The sequence below is a fragment of the Dendrobium catenatum genome, unplaced genomic scaffold (assembly GCF_001605985.2).
Source record: "Dendrobium catenatum unplaced genomic scaffold, ASM160598v2 fragScaff_scaffold_1656, whole genome shotgun sequence".
Taxonomy (NCBI): Eukaryota; Viridiplantae; Streptophyta; class Magnoliopsida; order Asparagales; family Orchidaceae; genus Dendrobium; species Dendrobium catenatum.
Genome location: NW_021320118.1, coordinates 140,256 through 159,509, shown reverse-complemented (window position 1 = coordinate 159,509; position 19,254 = coordinate 140,256). Strand labels below are relative to the sequence as shown.

Genomic DNA, 19,254 nt, shown 5'->3' with positions numbered 1-19,254 from the left:
CGAAAGATGTTTGTTTTAGGATATATTGGTTTATCGGTTACTTTCATGGGTAATATTGGAGAGGGTTGTACAGTTACGTTTGACTTCGTTTTTTTTTTTTTGTTTTGTTTTATATGTATAAACAAATCTTAAATAAAAATTGATCTTATCGCTGGATTTACAGAAGACAAAGACATGCCGTGGCATTGACGAGGCCTTCCTTGCATTAATCAATGCAGCTGAGGAGGGGGAGATTTTGATATAAAAATTTTTCGGGATCAAACCATTAATTTTGATTCGAAAAAACTCAAAAGATTTGATTTTTAATGAATCATTAATATCAAATTTTCTTCTGTAAGCGACAGCGTACAGAAGCAAAGGAAGCCTCTGGCGATGGTTGCTTGAAAGGTTGATATCCAGTTGCTGTTGGTCAAAGCTGGTTCTTCTGTGGAGGGCTGGAAATCAAAATCTCTTTTTTTTTTTAGTTGACAAATTGGTAATGCCTTAGATTTACCATATAGAACATTAATGTATATATTGGATAAAGGGCTCCATTAGGTGAAAAATGTGCTTCAAATACCTGAATAACTTTTGTGACAGATTTTCTACTTCGGTGACATGAAAAATATAAAATTACATTTTGTGCCTTGGTAGTTGGTAAGAATGTAAGATACTTGCATATGTTGGCTACTAGTATTAAAGGGCATATTTCTTATCCAATCAGCAGTGGTAGTAAGCTATCTTTTTTTTTTTTTTGACCCCTCGTTGGTTTTACAGTAAATCTTGAAGGATTTCACAATGGCACATGGAACCTCTTTCATTCCCTTTCTATTGCGAGGGATGTAAAATGTTCTTTAGGATATCTGATTTAGTTTGTTAAAAATATGTTACATCATTGTAGAATCTTCTAGGTTTTTCTTGCTAGCTTATAAGTTTAACAATTGTAAGTATGAAGAATGAATGAATATTTTCGGAATTCCAACCATTTTTACGATTTTGATCGCTATGAGTTGTTTCGCTCTTGTCTGCTCATGTTTCTTCAATGATCTTCCCACATCAATTGGTATCAGAGCCAACTTTGCCCCTTGACATTGATCAGGGCTATGTTCTTCTGTTACATCAACCATTGATGTTGATCGAGGTTTTGGATGCTTTTGAAAGACCATACATGAAAATAGGTTGCTGACAACATTCGAAGCCTCCAGCAGCCAGCAACCATATTGGTGATTCTACACATCCATCGATAGTAACCATACCATAATGAATCCATCGATGGCCACCATACAATCAGATATATTCACGCTCACTCCACACATAATCTTCCTGTCCATGACCAAATTCCATCGTGGCATGGTCGTGTTCCTTGCAATCGACCGACATCGTTGACCTACATGCGATCCATGATTGTGTTTGTCCAGTCCATATGAATGTCCACAATTGTCGTGATGCCGCTCGCTACAGCAGGCATCCACCCATTTTTGAGCAATCCTCTCCGAAACCGCCCGCTTCCCACTTGAGCATGCAATTTCTCGATCAGATCCACTCAGAGCCGCAACTCCCAACATCACTGGACCCTCATAGTGGCCCATCATTGGAAACCTAAACCTCATTGGATCGAGCACCCCCGCACCAATCCACTCACAAACTCTCCAAGAAGTACAACTCGCTTATGTTCCTTCAATTTGGCTCCTTCCCGGTAGTAGTGGTATCCTCTGTCTCCATGACTCGCCTCTTTCTAAAGACCCACGACTTGGATTTTATTAGCCGCCCTAAGACCGTCGACGACGACTACACTGCCTACAACTACTCTGACAATCACGTGGTCACCATATGGACTCTACTGGTGTCATGTGCGAAAGATTTGCATCACCGAGCTCTTCAGCCCTCGAAGCCTTGACTCCTATGAGCTCATTCCCTCCGCCAAGATATGTGGGCTTCTCCACCACCGGCAAGCACCTCCTGCTTAAGGACTATCTCACTACTCTTAGCCTCAACGTCTTCCTTGACTCCGCCCCCAGCTCCGTTTTCTTTGTACTGAAGGAGAATGATGCAGAGCATCTTAGCTGCTAAAATATTTCTTAGGATATATGATTTAATTTGTTACAAATTTGTTACATTTTTCTAGATCCTTCTAGGTTTCTCTTGTTAGCTTATAAGTATAACAGCTGTATGTATGAAGAATGAATGAATTTTTTTTTGCAATTCTAGTAGTTTTTAATGTTTAATCCTTAAGAGTTGTTTGGCTCTTATTTGTTAATGTTTCTTCAATCATCTCCCCATATCACTTTTTGACTACACCATAAGGGATGATGATATAAATTATATTTTTTGGAGGGGGAAGGCTAAGACCATCTCCAACAGAACTACAAACCTGTGTTTGTCGTTTGCCTCAAGCTCCACCCGAACGCCGTTTATAGTCGCATTTTTACTAGGGGAACAGTGTGATGCCATTGTTGTCATCACACTATTCACAAACCCAAAAAATGGTGGAAAGTGGGAAAGGTGGAGGCATAGAAAGACGTGTGAAGTGCTGTTGAGAAATAATATACAGAGAATTTTTTTTTTGTTAGAAATGGACTTTGAAAAGTTACTGCATTTTGAAGTATTGCTAAATTTTTTTGCTTCACCTAAATATTTTACGGGCGTTTCATTTTATTCCACATTTTGAAAACTGGACCGGATCGTCTAGAACCGGTTTGAACTGCTGTTTCATCCAGGAACTGGCAAACCGATCCCAATTTTCTAAAACTGGCCGATCCAAATTTTTTTATTTAAATTATTAAAGAAATTATTTAATATTAAATAAATAATAAACTTAATCAATTAATATAAATATTATATATTAAAACTCTTAAATAATTATTAAAGCCTATGAATATAGTCTACTTGCAACATTATCACATGGCATCACAAGGGTCCATATGAACTCCTATCATGTATAAAAGTAAAAAAACTATATAAACTATGCAAAGCAAAAACACTAAACCATAAAAAGAAAAAATCTATCTTTAGTTTCATGTATACACTATACAAAGCAAAATATTTTTTTAATGATTTTTTTTATTTTTTATAATTTTTTAATATAATTTATATCTAAATATGTAATATAAATTAACAATGATTTATAATAAAGTATATGATTATTATATTTTATTATTATCTTAATTTTTTATAATAATATTATTATTTATTATATCACCCGGTTCGATTGGTCGAACCGTAAACATCTCCTTCCTATTCCATGTCTAGTCCAATTTTCACATTCTTGATTTAATTGAAGATCTATTGCATGCCTCTTCTGCAAAAATAATAAAAAAAATAAATTTAATAAATTTTAGTCTAATCTTAATATTAACAAATATTTAATCTTAAATGCTTAAACATATTTTTCAAATGTTTCTCGGCACTCCCCACCGTGGGCTTGGGCAGCTCTATTGGGCCGACCAACTAGACTTGTGTAACAGACCAACCCGTGCAGACCACCGGCCACAGCCCAGCCAACAAATTTCCCAATGCGGGACCTACCGACGTGACAGTGGGCTCTCACCCACCGACGCAACTATCATTAGTGTTGGCGTTCCGTCGCTATCTGCACTCATTATTATTATTATTATTATTAAATTAAAGAAATATTCACTATCCACCTTGTGAAACTTTTCTTTACTGAACTCATCGAATCTGAACAAATGGCCCAAATTTTCCTATTACATTTTGAATTCTTTTATGTAATATGTTTGCAAAAAAGATTGAATTTGCAATTTTGCATGCATTAAATGTTAATACAGAATACTAATCCTATTTAAGCATGCATGCATCAAAGTTAAATTATCATTAAAACCATTGTTTTAAAGTAAAAGTAAATGCTGAAGAACTTTTTCTTTTTTGCATTATTGACTTTTTTTAGCACATTAATTTGATATTTATCATGAAATCTCTTAAATTTTAATTTGAGCATATTAGACTCTAATTTACACCTTACGTTATTTACGGGCTGTTTGGTTATATGAAAAAGAAATGCAATGCAAAATGAATATTAGGGGTGTCAATTTTGGGTCACGGGTCTGATTCGGGACGAACCCGAAAATGACACGATACAATTCGGGTCAATCCGAATCCGACCCGACCTGGGGACACGACAACCCCGTGTGCAAATTCGTCTATCAAAATACTCGGATGTAAAATTTATTATGATGAATTTTAAAGTTCATCTATTTATATTGAGTTAGTGCAATTTTGTATATGATATATATCACTAATGTGATTGTATATATTGAAAGGTTTTTTTATCTTATCATGATATATTTTATATGAAAATATTTTGATATTAGATTATTTCACATGAAAATTAAATTATAACTTAAGGTATTTAGAAGTTCAGCTATGAAAAGTAAAAGAAATTTATCAAATGATGTAAATTTTTAATATTTTTAGATTCAAAATTTATCATAATTTTGTATGTACTTATTTTTTAATCTGCTGAAAAGAAAAAGCGGCCAAGTAAAAACAACTAAAAACATGTATGCTAAATGAGCAATTTTTAGGGGTGTCATTAAATAACATGACTTATATCTTACCTGAAAAACCTGATTCCGAGTTGAGCAGTTTAATAAATGGGTCGGGTTCGGGTCGTGCATTTCAACCTGTTTATTAAACAGGTCGGATTTGGGTTGATCCGCCAATCTGATTTTGACCAGAAAAGGCCCGTTTAATATTTATTCCTTAAATTCTTTCATTTGTTGATATAATCTTCTTATTTATTACCACTTAACTTAAAATATATAGTTAACAAGTTAATAGAAATATTTTTTTAAACTAAAATGGTTTATTGGACTACTAAAAAACCAAGCTTTTGCAGCATTTTTTAGGACCTACAGCAGCGGTTTAAACACATACTAATTTATTTGCAGCGGTTTAATAACCGCTACAAATTCACTGTATTTGTTTTCGCTGGAAAGGCTTTAGCAGCGGTTTTATGAGTGCTGCTGTAGAAAGGCTTTAGCATTTGGGTCGGATTCGTATTTCAAGCTGATTCAGATTTTTAGTGGGTCGCATTCTGGTCAATCTTTTTTTACCTGTTTATTAAACGAGTCTGCTTCTGATTGATCAATTTGGGTTGGGTTAATTTCAGATTGGATCTAAACCCTATCCATTGACCCGTTTAAACACCCATAATAATTTTTATGTCTATTTAATTCAAGGTTGTGAAAACCGGACCAAACAACGAATCAGAAGAAGGAGATGTTCACGATTCAACTGATCAAATTAGGGTCGAATAAGACGATGTAATAAATATTAATGTATTAAAAATTAATAAAATTAAAATAATAATATGATAATCTAATCTTGATTTTAGCAAATATTAGAATTAATTTCAACACATTTGATTAATTTTAGCAAAACAGGTCTATGTCTTATTCGGCAACAACAATCTTAAATGCTCTATAACAACAACAACAACAACAATAAGCCTTTATCCCACTATGTGGGGTCGGCTACATGAATCTTTTTTCTCCATTGTCTCCTGTTAAGGGTCAAATTTCAATCTAAATATAATAAAGAAATATCATTTTTAATATTTTTTAATCAAGTCTTTTTAGGTCTATGTCTACCTTTCTTAATATAAGTCAAATCTAATGCATCTACTTTCCTAACCGAGTCACCGGAAGTCCATCGTTTTATATGACCAAACTATCTAAGGCGACTCTCTCTAATCTTATATTCCACTGGAGCTACTCCAATCATTTCATGTATATGCTCATTTCGTATCCTATCTTTAAGTGTAAAGCTACTCATTCACCTAAGCATCCTCATCTCTGCAACACTTAACTTAATATTATGCTTATCTTTTAATAGCCATCATTCTACACTATAAAGCATTGCAGGTCTCACTACCATCTTATAGAATTTTCCCTTAAGTTTGAGAGGAACTTTTCTATCACATAACAAGCCGATGCATTCCTCCACTTCAACCATCCAACTTGAATTCTACTAATAATATCCCCATCTATTTTACATCACTCTGAACAATGGACTTAAGATATCTAAAACGCGTGCTCTTATTAATAACTTGATCGCCCAAAGTCACAATCTCCCCACTAGATTTATTATTACTAAAATTACACTCCATATATTCAGTTTTAGATCTAGTCAAAAGAAAGCCTTTAGACTATAAGGTTTACCTCCATAATTCAAGTTACATTCAACTCCCTCTATAGTTTTATCAACAAGAAGAATCTCATAAACAAAAAGCATACACCAGGGTACAACCTCTTGCAAATGTCTAATGAGAACATCCATTACTAAAGCAAAAATATATGGGCTTAAGGCTGACCCTTGATGTAATCCAACTAAAATAGGAAAATATTTGGTCAAACCACCTTGTGTTTGAACACAGGTACTCCTGCATAATTCTTCCCAAAATTATACCATAAACTTACAGATTTCCAAATGCAAGCTATGTTATCTACGGTTACAACAACAACAACAACATCAAGTCTTTATCCCACTACGTGGGGTCGACTACATGAATCCTTTTTCTCCATTGTGTCCTATTAAAAGTCAAATTCTCGTTTAAATCTAATAAAGAAAGGTCATTCCTAATATTTTCTAACCAAGTCTTTTTAGGTCTACCCATACATTTCTTAACATAAGTCAAATCTAATATCTCTACTGTCCTAACCGGATCATCGGAAGGCCGCATTTTTATGTGACCAAACCATCTAAGGCGACTCTCTCTAATCTTATCTTCTACTAGAGCTACACCAACCTTTTCACGTATATGCTCATTTCGTATCCTATCTCTAAGGGTAAAGCCACTCATCCACCTGAGCATCCTCATCTCTGTCACACTTAACTTAGTATTATGCTTTTCTTTTAATGGCCTATATTCGGCACCATAAAGCATTGTAGGCCTCATTACCATCTTATAGAATTTTCCCTTAAGTTTGAGGGGTACATTTCTATCACATAACAAGCCTAATGCATTCCTCCACTTTAAAAACTTTGGTGTCTCTTCTGAACGCTACACCCTCTCACTTATCTGATTGTGTGCTGGATCTTCGTACAACGCTAAGACGTTAAACTATATATTTCTCTACCGCCGCGAATATTCCAGGACGCAACAATGATATATTTTATATGAAAATATTTTGATATTAGATTATTTCACATGAAAATTAAATTATAACTTAAAGTATTTAGAAGTTCAGCTATGAAAAGTAAAAGAAATTTATCAAATGATGTAAATTTTTAATATTTTTAGATTCAAAATTTATCATAATTTTGTATGTACTTATTTTTTTATCTGCTGAAAAGAAAAAGCGGCCCAAGTAAAAACAACTAAAAACATGTATGCTAAATGAGCAATTTTTAGGGGTGTCATTAAATAACATGACTTATATCTTACCTGAAAAATCTGTTTCCCAATTGAGCAGTTTAATAAATGGGTCGGATTCGGGTCGTATATTTCAACCCGTTTATTAAACAAGTCGGATTTGAGTTGATCCGCCAATCTGATTTTGACCATAAAAGGCCCGTTTAATATTTATTCCTTAAATTCTTTTATTTGTTGATATAATCTTCTCATTTCTTACCACTTAACTTAAAATATATAGTTAACAAGTTAATAGAAATATTTTTTTAAACTAAAATGGTTTATTGCACTACTAAAAATCAGGCTTCCGCAGCATTTTTTAGGACATACAGCAGCGGTTTAAACATATACTAATTTATTTGCATCGGTTTAATAACCGATGCAAATTCACTGTATTTGTGTTCACTGGAAAGGCTTTAGCAGTGGTTTTATGAGTGCTGCTGTAGGAAGGCTTTAGCATTTGGGTCGGATTCGTATTTCAAGCGGATTCGGATTTTTAGTGGGTCGCGTTCGGGTCAATCTTTTTTTACCTGTTTATTAAACGAGTCTGCTTCTGATTGATCAATTTGGGTTGGGTTAATTTCGAATTGGATCTAAACCCTATCCATTGACTCGTTTTAACACCCATAGTAATTTTTATATCTATTTAATTCGAGGTTGTGAAAACCGGACCAAACAACGAATCAGAAGAAGGAGATGTTCATGATTCAACCAATTAAATTGGGGTCGAATAAGATAATATAATAAATATGAATGTTGTTGCGTCCAGGAGTATTCGCGGCGGTAGAGAAATATAAAGTTTATCGTCTTAGTGTTGTACGAAAATCCGGCACACAATCAGATAAGAGAGAGGGTCTAGTATTTATGAGACACCAAGATTTTTACGTGAAAAACCCCTGAAAAGGGGGAAAAACCACGGGGCCTAGCCCAGTTTGAATGAATCCACTAGTATTGCAGTCGATTACAAATGAGGCCCTTCCTTGGTGGAAGGTCTTAGCTTGATGTACATTTTATATAGTACATTACATGATATGAATACAAAGAATCACTATTGACATGTTCGTTTGGTCGGGAGGACCGTAGTCAGCGGGCGACGGAGGTCGGAAGGACTGTAGTCCGTGGGCGACGTAAGTCAGGAGGACCGTAGTCGGCGGGCGACAGAGGTCAGAAAGATTGTAGTTGGCGGGCGACAGAGGTCAGAAAGATTGTAGTCGGCGGGCGACATATGTCAGGAGGACTGTAGTCGGCGGGCGACGGAAGTCGGAAGGACAGTTGCCTTGCGAGGGAGGTTGGAAGGATTGTGTCTGACGATGAAGGTCAGAAGAACGGCGTCAGGTAGAAGTCCAACAATGGAAAGAAATTCATATTCGGATATACGTCCAACGAAAGTCCGATAACCGGTAGAAGTCCGACATCGGGTAGAAACTTGGCCAAGAGTGAAGGTCAGGTGTCGGGTAGAAGTTCGACGTCTGTTGGTGGACGAGGAGAACTCCGGCAACACTTGGGCGGAGTTTCGGCGTCAGGAGGGAACTCTGTCGTTAATTGAGAAGAATTTTCGCATCCCATGGAAGTTGGGCAGAATTCTGGTGTTCTCCCGAATATCCGGCAGAGTTCCGGCATATTCAGGTGGCGAGAAGCGCTCCGGCGGTGGTCGAGGAGGAGAGGATTCTCCTTTTTCTTTTTCTCCTATTCTTCTCTTATTCTTCTCTCTCTTCTCTTTCCTCCCTCTTGTGAAAAATGAGGGCTCTATTTATAGTTTTTCTGGAGTGGCATTGCTTGTAAATAGGTGTGAGATTATGGGCAAACAGGGAGTGGTTGAATGGATGGCTGATATTGAATCCTTTGATCATAAACCGTTCGTCAGCCATTTGAAGGCCTTAGTGATGTCAGAATCCGGCAATCTTGGGCTCGTTGGATTTGTCTCGTCGAGCCGTTCGATTCGACTATAAGCTCGCCAAAATCGAAGACCGTTTGGTAACTCAAATTATGGTTCGAACCTTCCAACAACGCTTTAGGTCCTTGATTTGGACTCATTTGGGCTCGGATTGAGTCAAATTTGGTGTCGTTGGGTTCATATTTACGAGACGCTCAGTTTGCTGAAATCGGAGTTCAGGTGCTCCCGGATTTTAATTTTTGCAGTTTCCAACTTGATTTTTGCTTCGAGATTCGTGCCCGATCAAGATAATTTTTGCATGACGTATCAAATGTATTAAGAATAAATAAAATTAGCATAATAATATGATAATTTAACCTTGATTTTAGCAAATATTAGAATTAATTTCAGTTCATTTGATTAATTTTAGCAAAACACAAATGCAATTTTAGCACATAGAAAAATCAAATTCAGCAAACTTGAAAATTAATTTTAGAAAAAGAAAAATGCAATTTCAGCACGTAGAAATCCCAAATTCATTAAATATGAATATCAATTCCAGCAATTAAGAAATCTGATTTCAAAAAACTAAAATCTGATTTCTGTAAATAAAAAAATCCATGATTGCAATTTTTAGAAATATACAATATTTTCTGAAATATTCTCTAAGCAAGCACGACATATAGATATAAGAAATTTCAAAAGCAAATTATCTTACACAAATAAACTTAAATACACGATTTAAAATCTCTAAATTTAAATTATACACCTTGTGGCTCCAGATTCCCGCACGAGGTGGTCCAACCATCCCGCGGCTCTCGGTTCTTGCACGGGATTGCCAAATAAGCTTATTTATTTTTACCACATTGCATTGGGGGAGGAATGCATATCTTAGTTCGTTGTGTAGGAGCAATTCATATGTTGAGTCAGTTCTCTCTCTCCTCAAACTTCGAAGTTCCTCAGATCTCAAGGATAATGCCAAGTCAGTTCACCTTCGAATTTCTATTGCTTCTTATCACCAAAATAGATAGAGATAATTAAATCTTAAGTTAACATTGTCGTCCACCTTTGTACCAGAGTCAGAAGAAGAGACGAGAAGCAAGAGTGATGCTGGAGGATTGTCGTCGTTGAGTGAGCTTATCATCCAGATCGTGAATCAACAGCGAATAGTTAGAGCGAACAGGAGACGAAAGGGGGAGACCCGAGCCAAAGACAAAGCCAAAATGAATTACGGGAGGGAGAACGAACCAAATTTCATTAGGTTATTTTACTCACAAAACTCGTTCACCGATGGATTTAAAATCAACTACTCAAAACTCGTTGTTTTTAAATCGTACATTTTTAAGAACCAGTGTCAGTTCTATGGTTTATGGTTCGACCGACCATTTGGGCGGGTTTTCTCCTGTTTTGTGAAAAACAAGTTTTGTAAGAGAAACGAATCTGCTGACCAATCGAGCCTTGGATCATATTATCGAACCGGCTAATTCGGTCGGATTTTTAAAACCTTTATTAAATTTATTAATTGAAACTCATAAATATATTTCAATGATTTTGATTTTTCCATACTTCTCTTGTAAATCTCTTGCTTGGTCACTTCCATATGAAGAAAGCGTCTATTTATAAATTTTTTTGAAATGACATGATGAGTAAATAGGAATAAGATTCAGGGCAATTTGTGAGTGTTTCCAATGGACGGCCGATACCAACTCCCTTGATCATAGATTATTTTTTGAATATTTGAGTGTCTTAGTGATGTCAGAATTTGACAATAATGTTGGGCTCGTTGGATTCGTCTCATTGAGCGCTCAATTTGATAGTCATTTGGCCTGTTGGCCATATAATTTATGATTTGAATTTTCCAAATACGATCAGGGTCCTTGATTTAGACTCATTTTGGTTCGAATTGAGTCGAATTTAGTGTTGTTGGGTTCATCTTTTCGAGATGTTCAATTCGACTATAAGTTTGTTGTAAAAATTATATATAGATAACATATAAATTGTACAGAGATTAATACGATCTATTTCTATTAGAGTCTAAACACGAACTACATCCAAACTCTAAGTAATAATTTTTCGGTCAGAGGGGCCACCATGCAAAATATAAATTTCATACAGGTCCACATTAAAGTAGTGGTTTTTTTTTATAAAAGTTAAAAAATCACTACCAAACATAAACAGCTTCTCACACCGCACCAATAGCTGTCGGTGCTGCAGGTTCCGCTCACTTTGCCAGTTAGCCAAGCTGTCACTTGTCACTTGACTCCTTTCACTGCCCTCCACTTTACTAAACCTAATTATTAAGCGAGTAATAAGCTGTGCTGTCCAAATCAAAACAAAATATTATATTTACGTAAGGTTTAATATGCAATTATAAAATATATTAAACTCTTTGCGGTTGAATTTTTATAATATTTCTAAACCAATAATTGATTAAAGTAATACATTTTAATGAACTAAATAGAAATTTATTGCATAGCGTGACCCTTTTGACAATTTGGTACGGTTCCAGCCTGGCTTTTCTTCGCGGAAAAAAAAAAAAAAAATTGCAGAGCCAATACTTAAGAATTTCTGATCCGAACATGGTCGTTGGCTCGGCTCACTGATCTAAGAGCTGTTAGTCCATCTTCGTCAGATCGCCTGAAAAGAAAATAGCATCAGTTGCTTCACACAGCAGCAAAAAGGCTTTCTTTAATTAGCTTGGATGCTCAGCAATCACCCTTCTTCTTACTCTTTACTCAAGATCTCTCCTTTCTGATCTAAAGAAGAGTAAGCCGCAGGGAGAAGCATTTCGGGATCAAGATCAGTATGTTCGGGAGAGATCCATGGGGAGGGCCACTAGAGATCTCGCACGCCGACTCAGCGACGGATGATGATCGGAGCCGGAATCTTGACCTCGACCGTGCGGCGCTGTCGACTTCCTCGCGGCCGCTGGACGAGACGCAGCAGAGCTGGCTCCTCGCAGGTCCGGGCGACCAGGGATCGAAGAAGAAGAAGTACGTCGACCTCGGCTGCCTCATTGTCAGCCGCAAGATATTCATTTGGACTCTCGGCGTCGTCTTCGGCGTCGCCGCCCTCGTTGGGCTCATAATCCTCATCGTCAAGACCGTTCCTCGCCATCATCATCCTCGCCCTCCGCCGGACAACTACACCCTCGCCCTTCATAAAGCCCTAATGTTCTTCAATGCCCAGCGATGTGAGTTTCTTTTTCTTATTAAAGTTTCTATCTTTGCTAGATCTTGTTTCTCAAAATCACATTTTGATGCAGCCGGGCCGCTCCCAAAGCATAACAATGTTTCGTGGAGGGGTAACTCCGGGATGAAGGACGGATTCTCCGATGATGCTGTTAAACGCAGCCTTGTCGGCGGGTACTACGACGCTGGTGACGCCATCAAGTTCAACTTCCCGTCATCCTTCGCTATGACCATGCTCAGCTGGAGCGTCATCGAATACAGCGCTAAGTACGAGGCCGTCGGCGAGCTCGCTCATGTCCGCGAAATCATCAAATGGGGCGCCGATTACATTCTCAGGACCTTCAATTCCTCTGCCGACACCATCGATCGCATTGCAGCTCAGGTAAACCCTAAAAAAGATTAAATCTTGTAACTCCTTTCGTTGAATCAGAGAAATCCAGTTCTTTTCTGACAGATCTGGTTCAGGTTGGAGTTGGGGATACATCCAGAGGCCCGATGCCGAACGATCACTATTGTTGGATGAGGCCTGAAGACATAGACTACCCGAGGCCTGTGCTTGAGTGCCATGGCTGCTCGGATCTCGCCGCTGAGATGGCAGCGGCTCTTGCAGCGGCGTCGGTAGTGTTTAAGGACAACAAGATCTATTCACAAAAGCTTGTGCATGGTGCGGCGACGCTGTGGAAGTTTGCGAGGATGCAGAGAGCAAGATACAGCGCTGGAGGCTCAGATCCTGCCAAATTTTACAATTCCACTAGTTATTGGGATGAGTTTGTGTGGGGTGGCTCATGGATGTATTTGGCAACGGGTAACTCTTCTTATCTTCAGCTGGTGACAAATCCGAAAATGGCGAAGCATGCCGGAGCATTCTGGGGTGGACCTGATTATGGAGTTCTTAGCTGGGATAATAAGCTTCCAGGAGCTCAGGTATGCTGTTTATTTTCTGTTTACTTCGTCCCCCTAGGAGAACACACATTAATTTATTGCTTATTTGATCAATGCGAATATGTTTAATTGTGCAATGTATCATTTTTGGATCTAACTGCTTGATTGTGTTCGAAAATAGAAATTACCAAATGGTTGAAGATTTAGGGGCTGTTTGGTAGCAGGATTTAGACCGGATTTGAGGCGGATTTGAGTGAAATCCACCCAAACGGCCTAAAATGCAAAACCAAATCTCACGGAAAAAATGAAAGTCGCCATAGACCGAAAATTCCGTCTTTTTGTGCTAAATCCCGGATTTCTGAAATCCTGTTTTTGCCAGATTTTCGAAATCCATTGGCTCTAGAGGAAGAGTCCGCTCATTAAATATGCTCTATAACCAGTTACACAAGATTTAATAGGTTTTATCATGAATGTTACATGCAATATGTATGATTCCATATTCTTATGCTTAGAATCTGAAATGCAGAGGAAGACTCTTGTGGATTATTGGCTTCGAAAGAATAGTAGATTGGGCATTTTCTTATTAAAAATGTTGATTATCCCTCAAATTTAAGAGACTAAATTTTGATATTCTTTTTTGGGTGGTCTCTATTGCTGACATCATTAGTTCATGAGTTTTGCATGTTTGCTTTGACCTGCTACCTCACCTGTCACAACTTTCCAGTTTAAATATTAATTGGTGGTATTCAGAGTTGTTACATTATCAAATCAGTTCATTGACTGACAAAGAATGAAGTTCAGGCATTATTACTTTTCAACTCCATTTCTGAGTTACATGCACGTATTGTTTTCTTAACAGGCAGATAAATTTTGTGGGTATTTTGATGATTTCTGACCAATTCGTAACTTCTAAAGATTGTTTTTAAGTCTAGGTGTGCGATTATCAATTTGATAATACAATTGATGATTTTTGACCAATTGATTGGAGCCAAAATCAAATTCTGAATTAAAATTAAAGTGTAAGGTTGTATCTGAATTTTGGATTGAAGGCTGGATATGTGATCTTGTACAACAACATCGAGCCTTTGTCCCACCACGTGTGGTCGGCTACATGAATTGTTTTTCTCCATTGTGTCATGTTAAAAGTTGTATTCTCATTTAAATATAATAAAGAAAGATCATTTCTAATATTTTCTAACCAAGTCTTTTTAGGTCTACCTCTATCTTTCTTAACATAATTCAAATCTAATAACTCTACTTTCCTAACCTGGTCATCAGATGGTGACTCTCTCTAATCTTATCTTCCACTAGAGCTACTCAAACCTTTTCACATATATGCTCGTTTTGTATCCTATCTCTAAGGGTAAAGGCACTTATCCACATGAGCATCCTCATCTCTACAACCCTTAACTTAGTATTATGCTTCTCTTTTAATAGCCAACATTCGGCACCATAAAGCATTGCAGGTCTCACCACCATCTTATAAAAATTTTCCTCAAGTTGGATTCCATATCCTCTGATATATCCAAAATTCTTAAGGACTTTCTATCCTTTCTGATTGAGTGTTTGTATTTTTCTAAAGATGTTCTAATTCTTAGTTGGGGAACTCTCAACATGTAGCTTTAGTATGGTGATCTTCCATGATTATGAAGACTTTGCTTGCATCAATTTGGTCATGCTAATCTACCTCTAATTCTATAGCCCTGATGCATTTTTTTTATATCTTTCTGCATGCAGGTGCTTCTTAGCAGATTGAGGCTATTTCTGAGTCCAGGGTATCCATATGAAGAGATATTGAGAACCTTCCATAATCAGACTAACATTGTCATGTGCTCTTTTCTACCAGTTTTTAAATCTTTTAACCGAACCAAAGGTTTGAATGACGCATTTTTTAATCACTGAACTTTCTGCCTTCTTTAATGAATGTCAAGAAAAGCTTTCTTTCAATTCAATTGCAGGCGGTTTAATACAATTGAACCATGGAAGACCCCAGCCACTTCAGTATGTGGTTAATGCAGCTTTTCTCGCAGCGGTCTACAGTGATTATCTTGAAGCTGCTGACACCCCAGGATGGTATTGTGGCCCCAATTTCTTCCCCACCTCAGTTCTTCGCAACTTTGCGAAAACCCAGGTGTGTATTCTCATCATCTCAGACTGAGGAAAAAAATTATTAGGCTTAGGTTAGCTACATAAATAGCTTTATGGGCGGAAGGCGGGAGTGCCCCATTATGTACTCGTGTAGTTCAATAAGATAAAGTAGAAAACAAGAGCACAATAATACAACTTTGAAATCAATTAGGCAAAGTGGATATCCATTATTCTAAATGTAAAATTGCATATGAAGTACATTTGTATGTACAATATGCATGGAAAATTATCATTTTGCTTATGCACATTCTATATGATTTCAGCTTCATTTGGGATGGCTTTCTTATTGCTTCTTAAAGCAATTTTCTAGTAGAAATTTTTTTTTTTTTTTTAAGAAGCTGTAAGAAAGCTGTCCCAAACGAAGCCTTCATGGACGAATGAATGAGCTTTATAGAAAGTTGTATATTTATATGATTATGTCATATACTATACCAAATGGAGTATAAGTTTCTTGCATTCAACAGGCTTCAGTCATTTATAACGTGTCTTATAATGTTATTGTTTAATCTTTTGGTAGATTGATTATATACTTGGTAAGAATCCTGAGAAGATGAGCTATGTTGTCGGCTTCGGCAATCACTACCCCAAACATGTTCATCACCGAGGTGCATCAATCCCAAAGAATGGTGTTAAGTATGGATGCAAAGGAGGATGGAAGTGGCGCGATTCGAAAAAGCCAAACCCAAACACGATTGTGGGAGCTATGGTTGCTGGTCCAGACCGGCACGATGGATTTCATGATGTGCGCACGAACTACAATTACACGGAGCCAACGCTTGCCGGAAATGCCGGCTTGGTTGCTGCTCTGGTAGCCTTATCCGGTGAGGGCAACGGCGTCGACAAAAACACTATATTCTCGGCTGTGCCTCCAATGTTTCCATCCCCTCCTCCACCTCCAGCTCCATGGAAACCTTGAGAGAAGGAAAAATAGCCTGTAATTCTTTTTTGTCCCTTTATATCCTCTCTGAGCTATAGAAATTCATTTCATGGCTTTGACATTGCTGGGGATCTAACAAGTTATATGGGTTCCAGAGAAATACTTTTGCTGGGAATTACAGTTTGAAGATCTAAGCTGCAGACATTTTGTCTCATTGCTGTTCTATGAATGTTTTGTATAGGATGTAATACTAAGATTTCAAGAATAATCAAAACATTTTATTGAAGCATGTATGGTGTAGAAGTTCAATCATGAATGAATTAATACTTATTGACATCTTTGTGCAGTGTTGATGCATGTTTTTTGAATCATTTTTTTTTCCCCGTAAAGGCTGCTAAATATCAACATTTTCAATTACATAATGCCACCCCTGAATTTACATGCAGAAGTTGCATTCCAAGTCTACACTAAGGTTTGCGTCATTTCCCTTAAGCTAAATGCTTATCATTTGGATCTTATACCCTGAATTTTCATGTAGAAACATTCTTTAAATTATATGTTGTAATTCATTCTAAAGCTAAAGTTGGAATGACTATTGCTACAAAAATGTGTCCGGCAGAAATGACTTGAAGCAAACGTGAAAAGAATTGTAGGGTTGTCTTTGTATTTAGTAGGGGTGTCAATTTCGGGTCACGGGTCGGATTCGGGTCGAACCCGAAACTGACCCGTCACTATTGGGGTCAACCCGAACTCGACCCGTTTTTAAAAACGGGTTAGTTTTCCTGACCCGAACCCGACCCACTCTGAGTTCGGGTCAACCCGACACGACCCGAATGACTCGTTTCCAACAAAAAATGGTTAATTTTCGGGTCAAAAACGGGTCAATCTCCTCTTTTCGGGTAAAAAACGGGTCAATCTCGGGTTGCCAAGTCGAAATCGGGTTTTCGGGTCAAAATCGGGTCACTTTTGGGTCAAAAGGTTAACCCGAACCCGACCCGATTTTTTAAACGGGTCGAAATGCTGAACCCGAACCCGACCCGTTTCGGGTTCGGGTTGACCCTAACCCGAAATTTTCGGGTCGGGTTTTCGGGTCGTGTCAAATATTGATACCCTTAGTATTTGGTAGATGTGTCATAGCTCAACTCGATATGATCTACAGATAAATAGGTCATATCATGTCTGATCATGACATGATAGAAATTTCAAGACCTAATTAGAGAGAATTACATAAATTTCAATAAATTTACATATTATAGAGTCACTAAAACTTTAATTAAATATACAAATTTTTTTCATCAAAAAATTTTCATTAATCTCCCAAGTATTTAAAAATAATAAATAATAGCAATGAAGTAGAAATGGCAAAGTATATTTATTTGTAGTGAAGTAAAAATAGACTACATGGAATAAATAAGTATTTACATAGTAGCAAATGATAGTTTACCACATTACTTATACATAATAAAACAAAACAATACCACAATTGTAAAATAGCAGAATATTGAATACACAATCTTCATTTCTCAAAATAGAAAGAATTTCTCTTATGTCTTTATACATCCTAACATATATACAAATTTAGAGTTCATACTCTTATGACTCCTTATGCTATCATGTACGATAACAAACCCTTATAACTCATAACGCATAGCACCACAAATTTTCAAAGATTTCAGAACCTTGTAACTCACAATAGATAGCAGATCAAAATATATGCCAACCATCATAATTCTTTTAGATTCACACATTTCAATAATATAAATATAGCGATAAATACATTTTCAAGTATAGTACATAATGTCAGAATTATCATAGGATTTTAAAGAATATCCTACTAACAACCAAACAAATAGAAATTTGGTGGGAAAGCCATATACAAATTTGATATTTTTAGAAATCTACCAAATGATCATGTCTTTTCATAGCTGCATTTTGAAACTTTTGTTGAACTACGAAATGATTTATACGTGACAGAATCTTTTTCCAAGTCATAAAAACTACATATTTTTAAAACCATATTGCAAAAATTTGCAAATAAAATATGAGAATGTGCATAATATTACCAACTACAACAAATCAAAAGTTACGCAATAAAATTTCACCAAATGATTGGATATACCTAATTATGCGTCAAAATTTTCATCAAAGAGTTGGAAAATCCTGTTAAAACTAACATGGGTAAAATGTAGTCTACCTCAACCCAATTTTTTTTTTTTAAACTTCCACAATGGACAAAATGGACCCAAAGTTGCCTGAAATAGACTTTTTCTCTTTAGAATTCTCTCTTTATATCTCTAGCCAACAATTCTTAGGGACAAATGATTTGGGAAATGGCATTTTGAGTAGAAAATGAAAATATATAGGACAAGCCTATTTTTTTAGTTTGTTTGTTAAGGGAAGAACATAGGAGATTTGATTTTTTTTGTTGTTTTATGTCTTCTTGATGGAGAGAAGGATCATTAGGTGTGAAATAGAAGAAAAATAAGGGACCAGAAGTGGGGATACAAGCAAATAAAATTTAAGTGGTTTAGTATTTTGGCCCACAACCACTAAAGTGGAAGAGAAGAAGCTTGCATTATTTTTCAAGGATGAAAAGTTATATTATCCAGGTTGCCTAGTACTCTTTCTCTAAACAATAAGAAAGTCTAATAGGTTAGTTATCCAATATTAAGTATAAAGATCCTTTAGAAAGTTATTGATATCAATACATGAAATTCATTCATTACCGACGGATTTTTTTCAAAGAAAATGGTGATTTTCCAACCACAATTAGGTTTTCCAACAAATTTTTTCCACTGGTAATAAATCGTGTAAGAAACTGAAACCAATGACTTATTACTGGCGGTCATTACGCCTGCATAACCGCCAAAAAATTTGGAGGTCCTTTGGCCATCGAAAATGTCTCCGATATTTGATGAATTTCCTATAGTGT

General features: G+C 36.6%; 1 protein-coding gene across 1 annotated transcript; it reads left to right on the top strand.

The window, feature by feature from the left end:
* Positions 1 to 11,759: 11,759 nt before the first annotated feature.
* On the top strand, positions 11,760 to 16,658 carry LOC110105789 (endoglucanase 9-like). The gene is made up of 6 exons (XM_020835429.2): positions 11,760 to 12,417; positions 12,490 to 12,797; positions 12,881 to 13,339; positions 15,035 to 15,170; positions 15,256 to 15,428; positions 15,963 to 16,658. The coding sequence occupies exons 1-6, from the start codon at positions 12,030 to 12,032 to the stop codon at positions 16,359 to 16,361; spliced, it is 1,863 nt and encodes a 620-aa protein (XP_020691088.1). The 5' UTR covers positions 11,760 to 12,029; the 3' UTR covers positions 16,362 to 16,658.
* The last annotated feature ends 2,596 nt before the right edge of the window (positions 16,659 to 19,254 follow it).

Bases quoted from the DNA above. Each gene is read 5' to 3' on its own strand.
- LOC110105789 (XM_020835429.2), top strand. From the start codon at position 12,030: ATGTTCGGGAGAGATCCATGGGGAGGGCCACTAGAGATCTCGCACGCC. The intron at 12,418-12,489 runs GTGAGTTTCTTT...ATTTTGATGCAG, and splicing joins GTTCTTCAATGCCCAGCGAT to CCGGGCCGCTCCCAAAGCAT. The intron at 15,429-15,962 runs GTGTGTATTCTC...ATCTTTTGGTAG, and splicing joins GCAACTTTGCGAAAACCCAG to ATTGATTATATACTTGGTAA.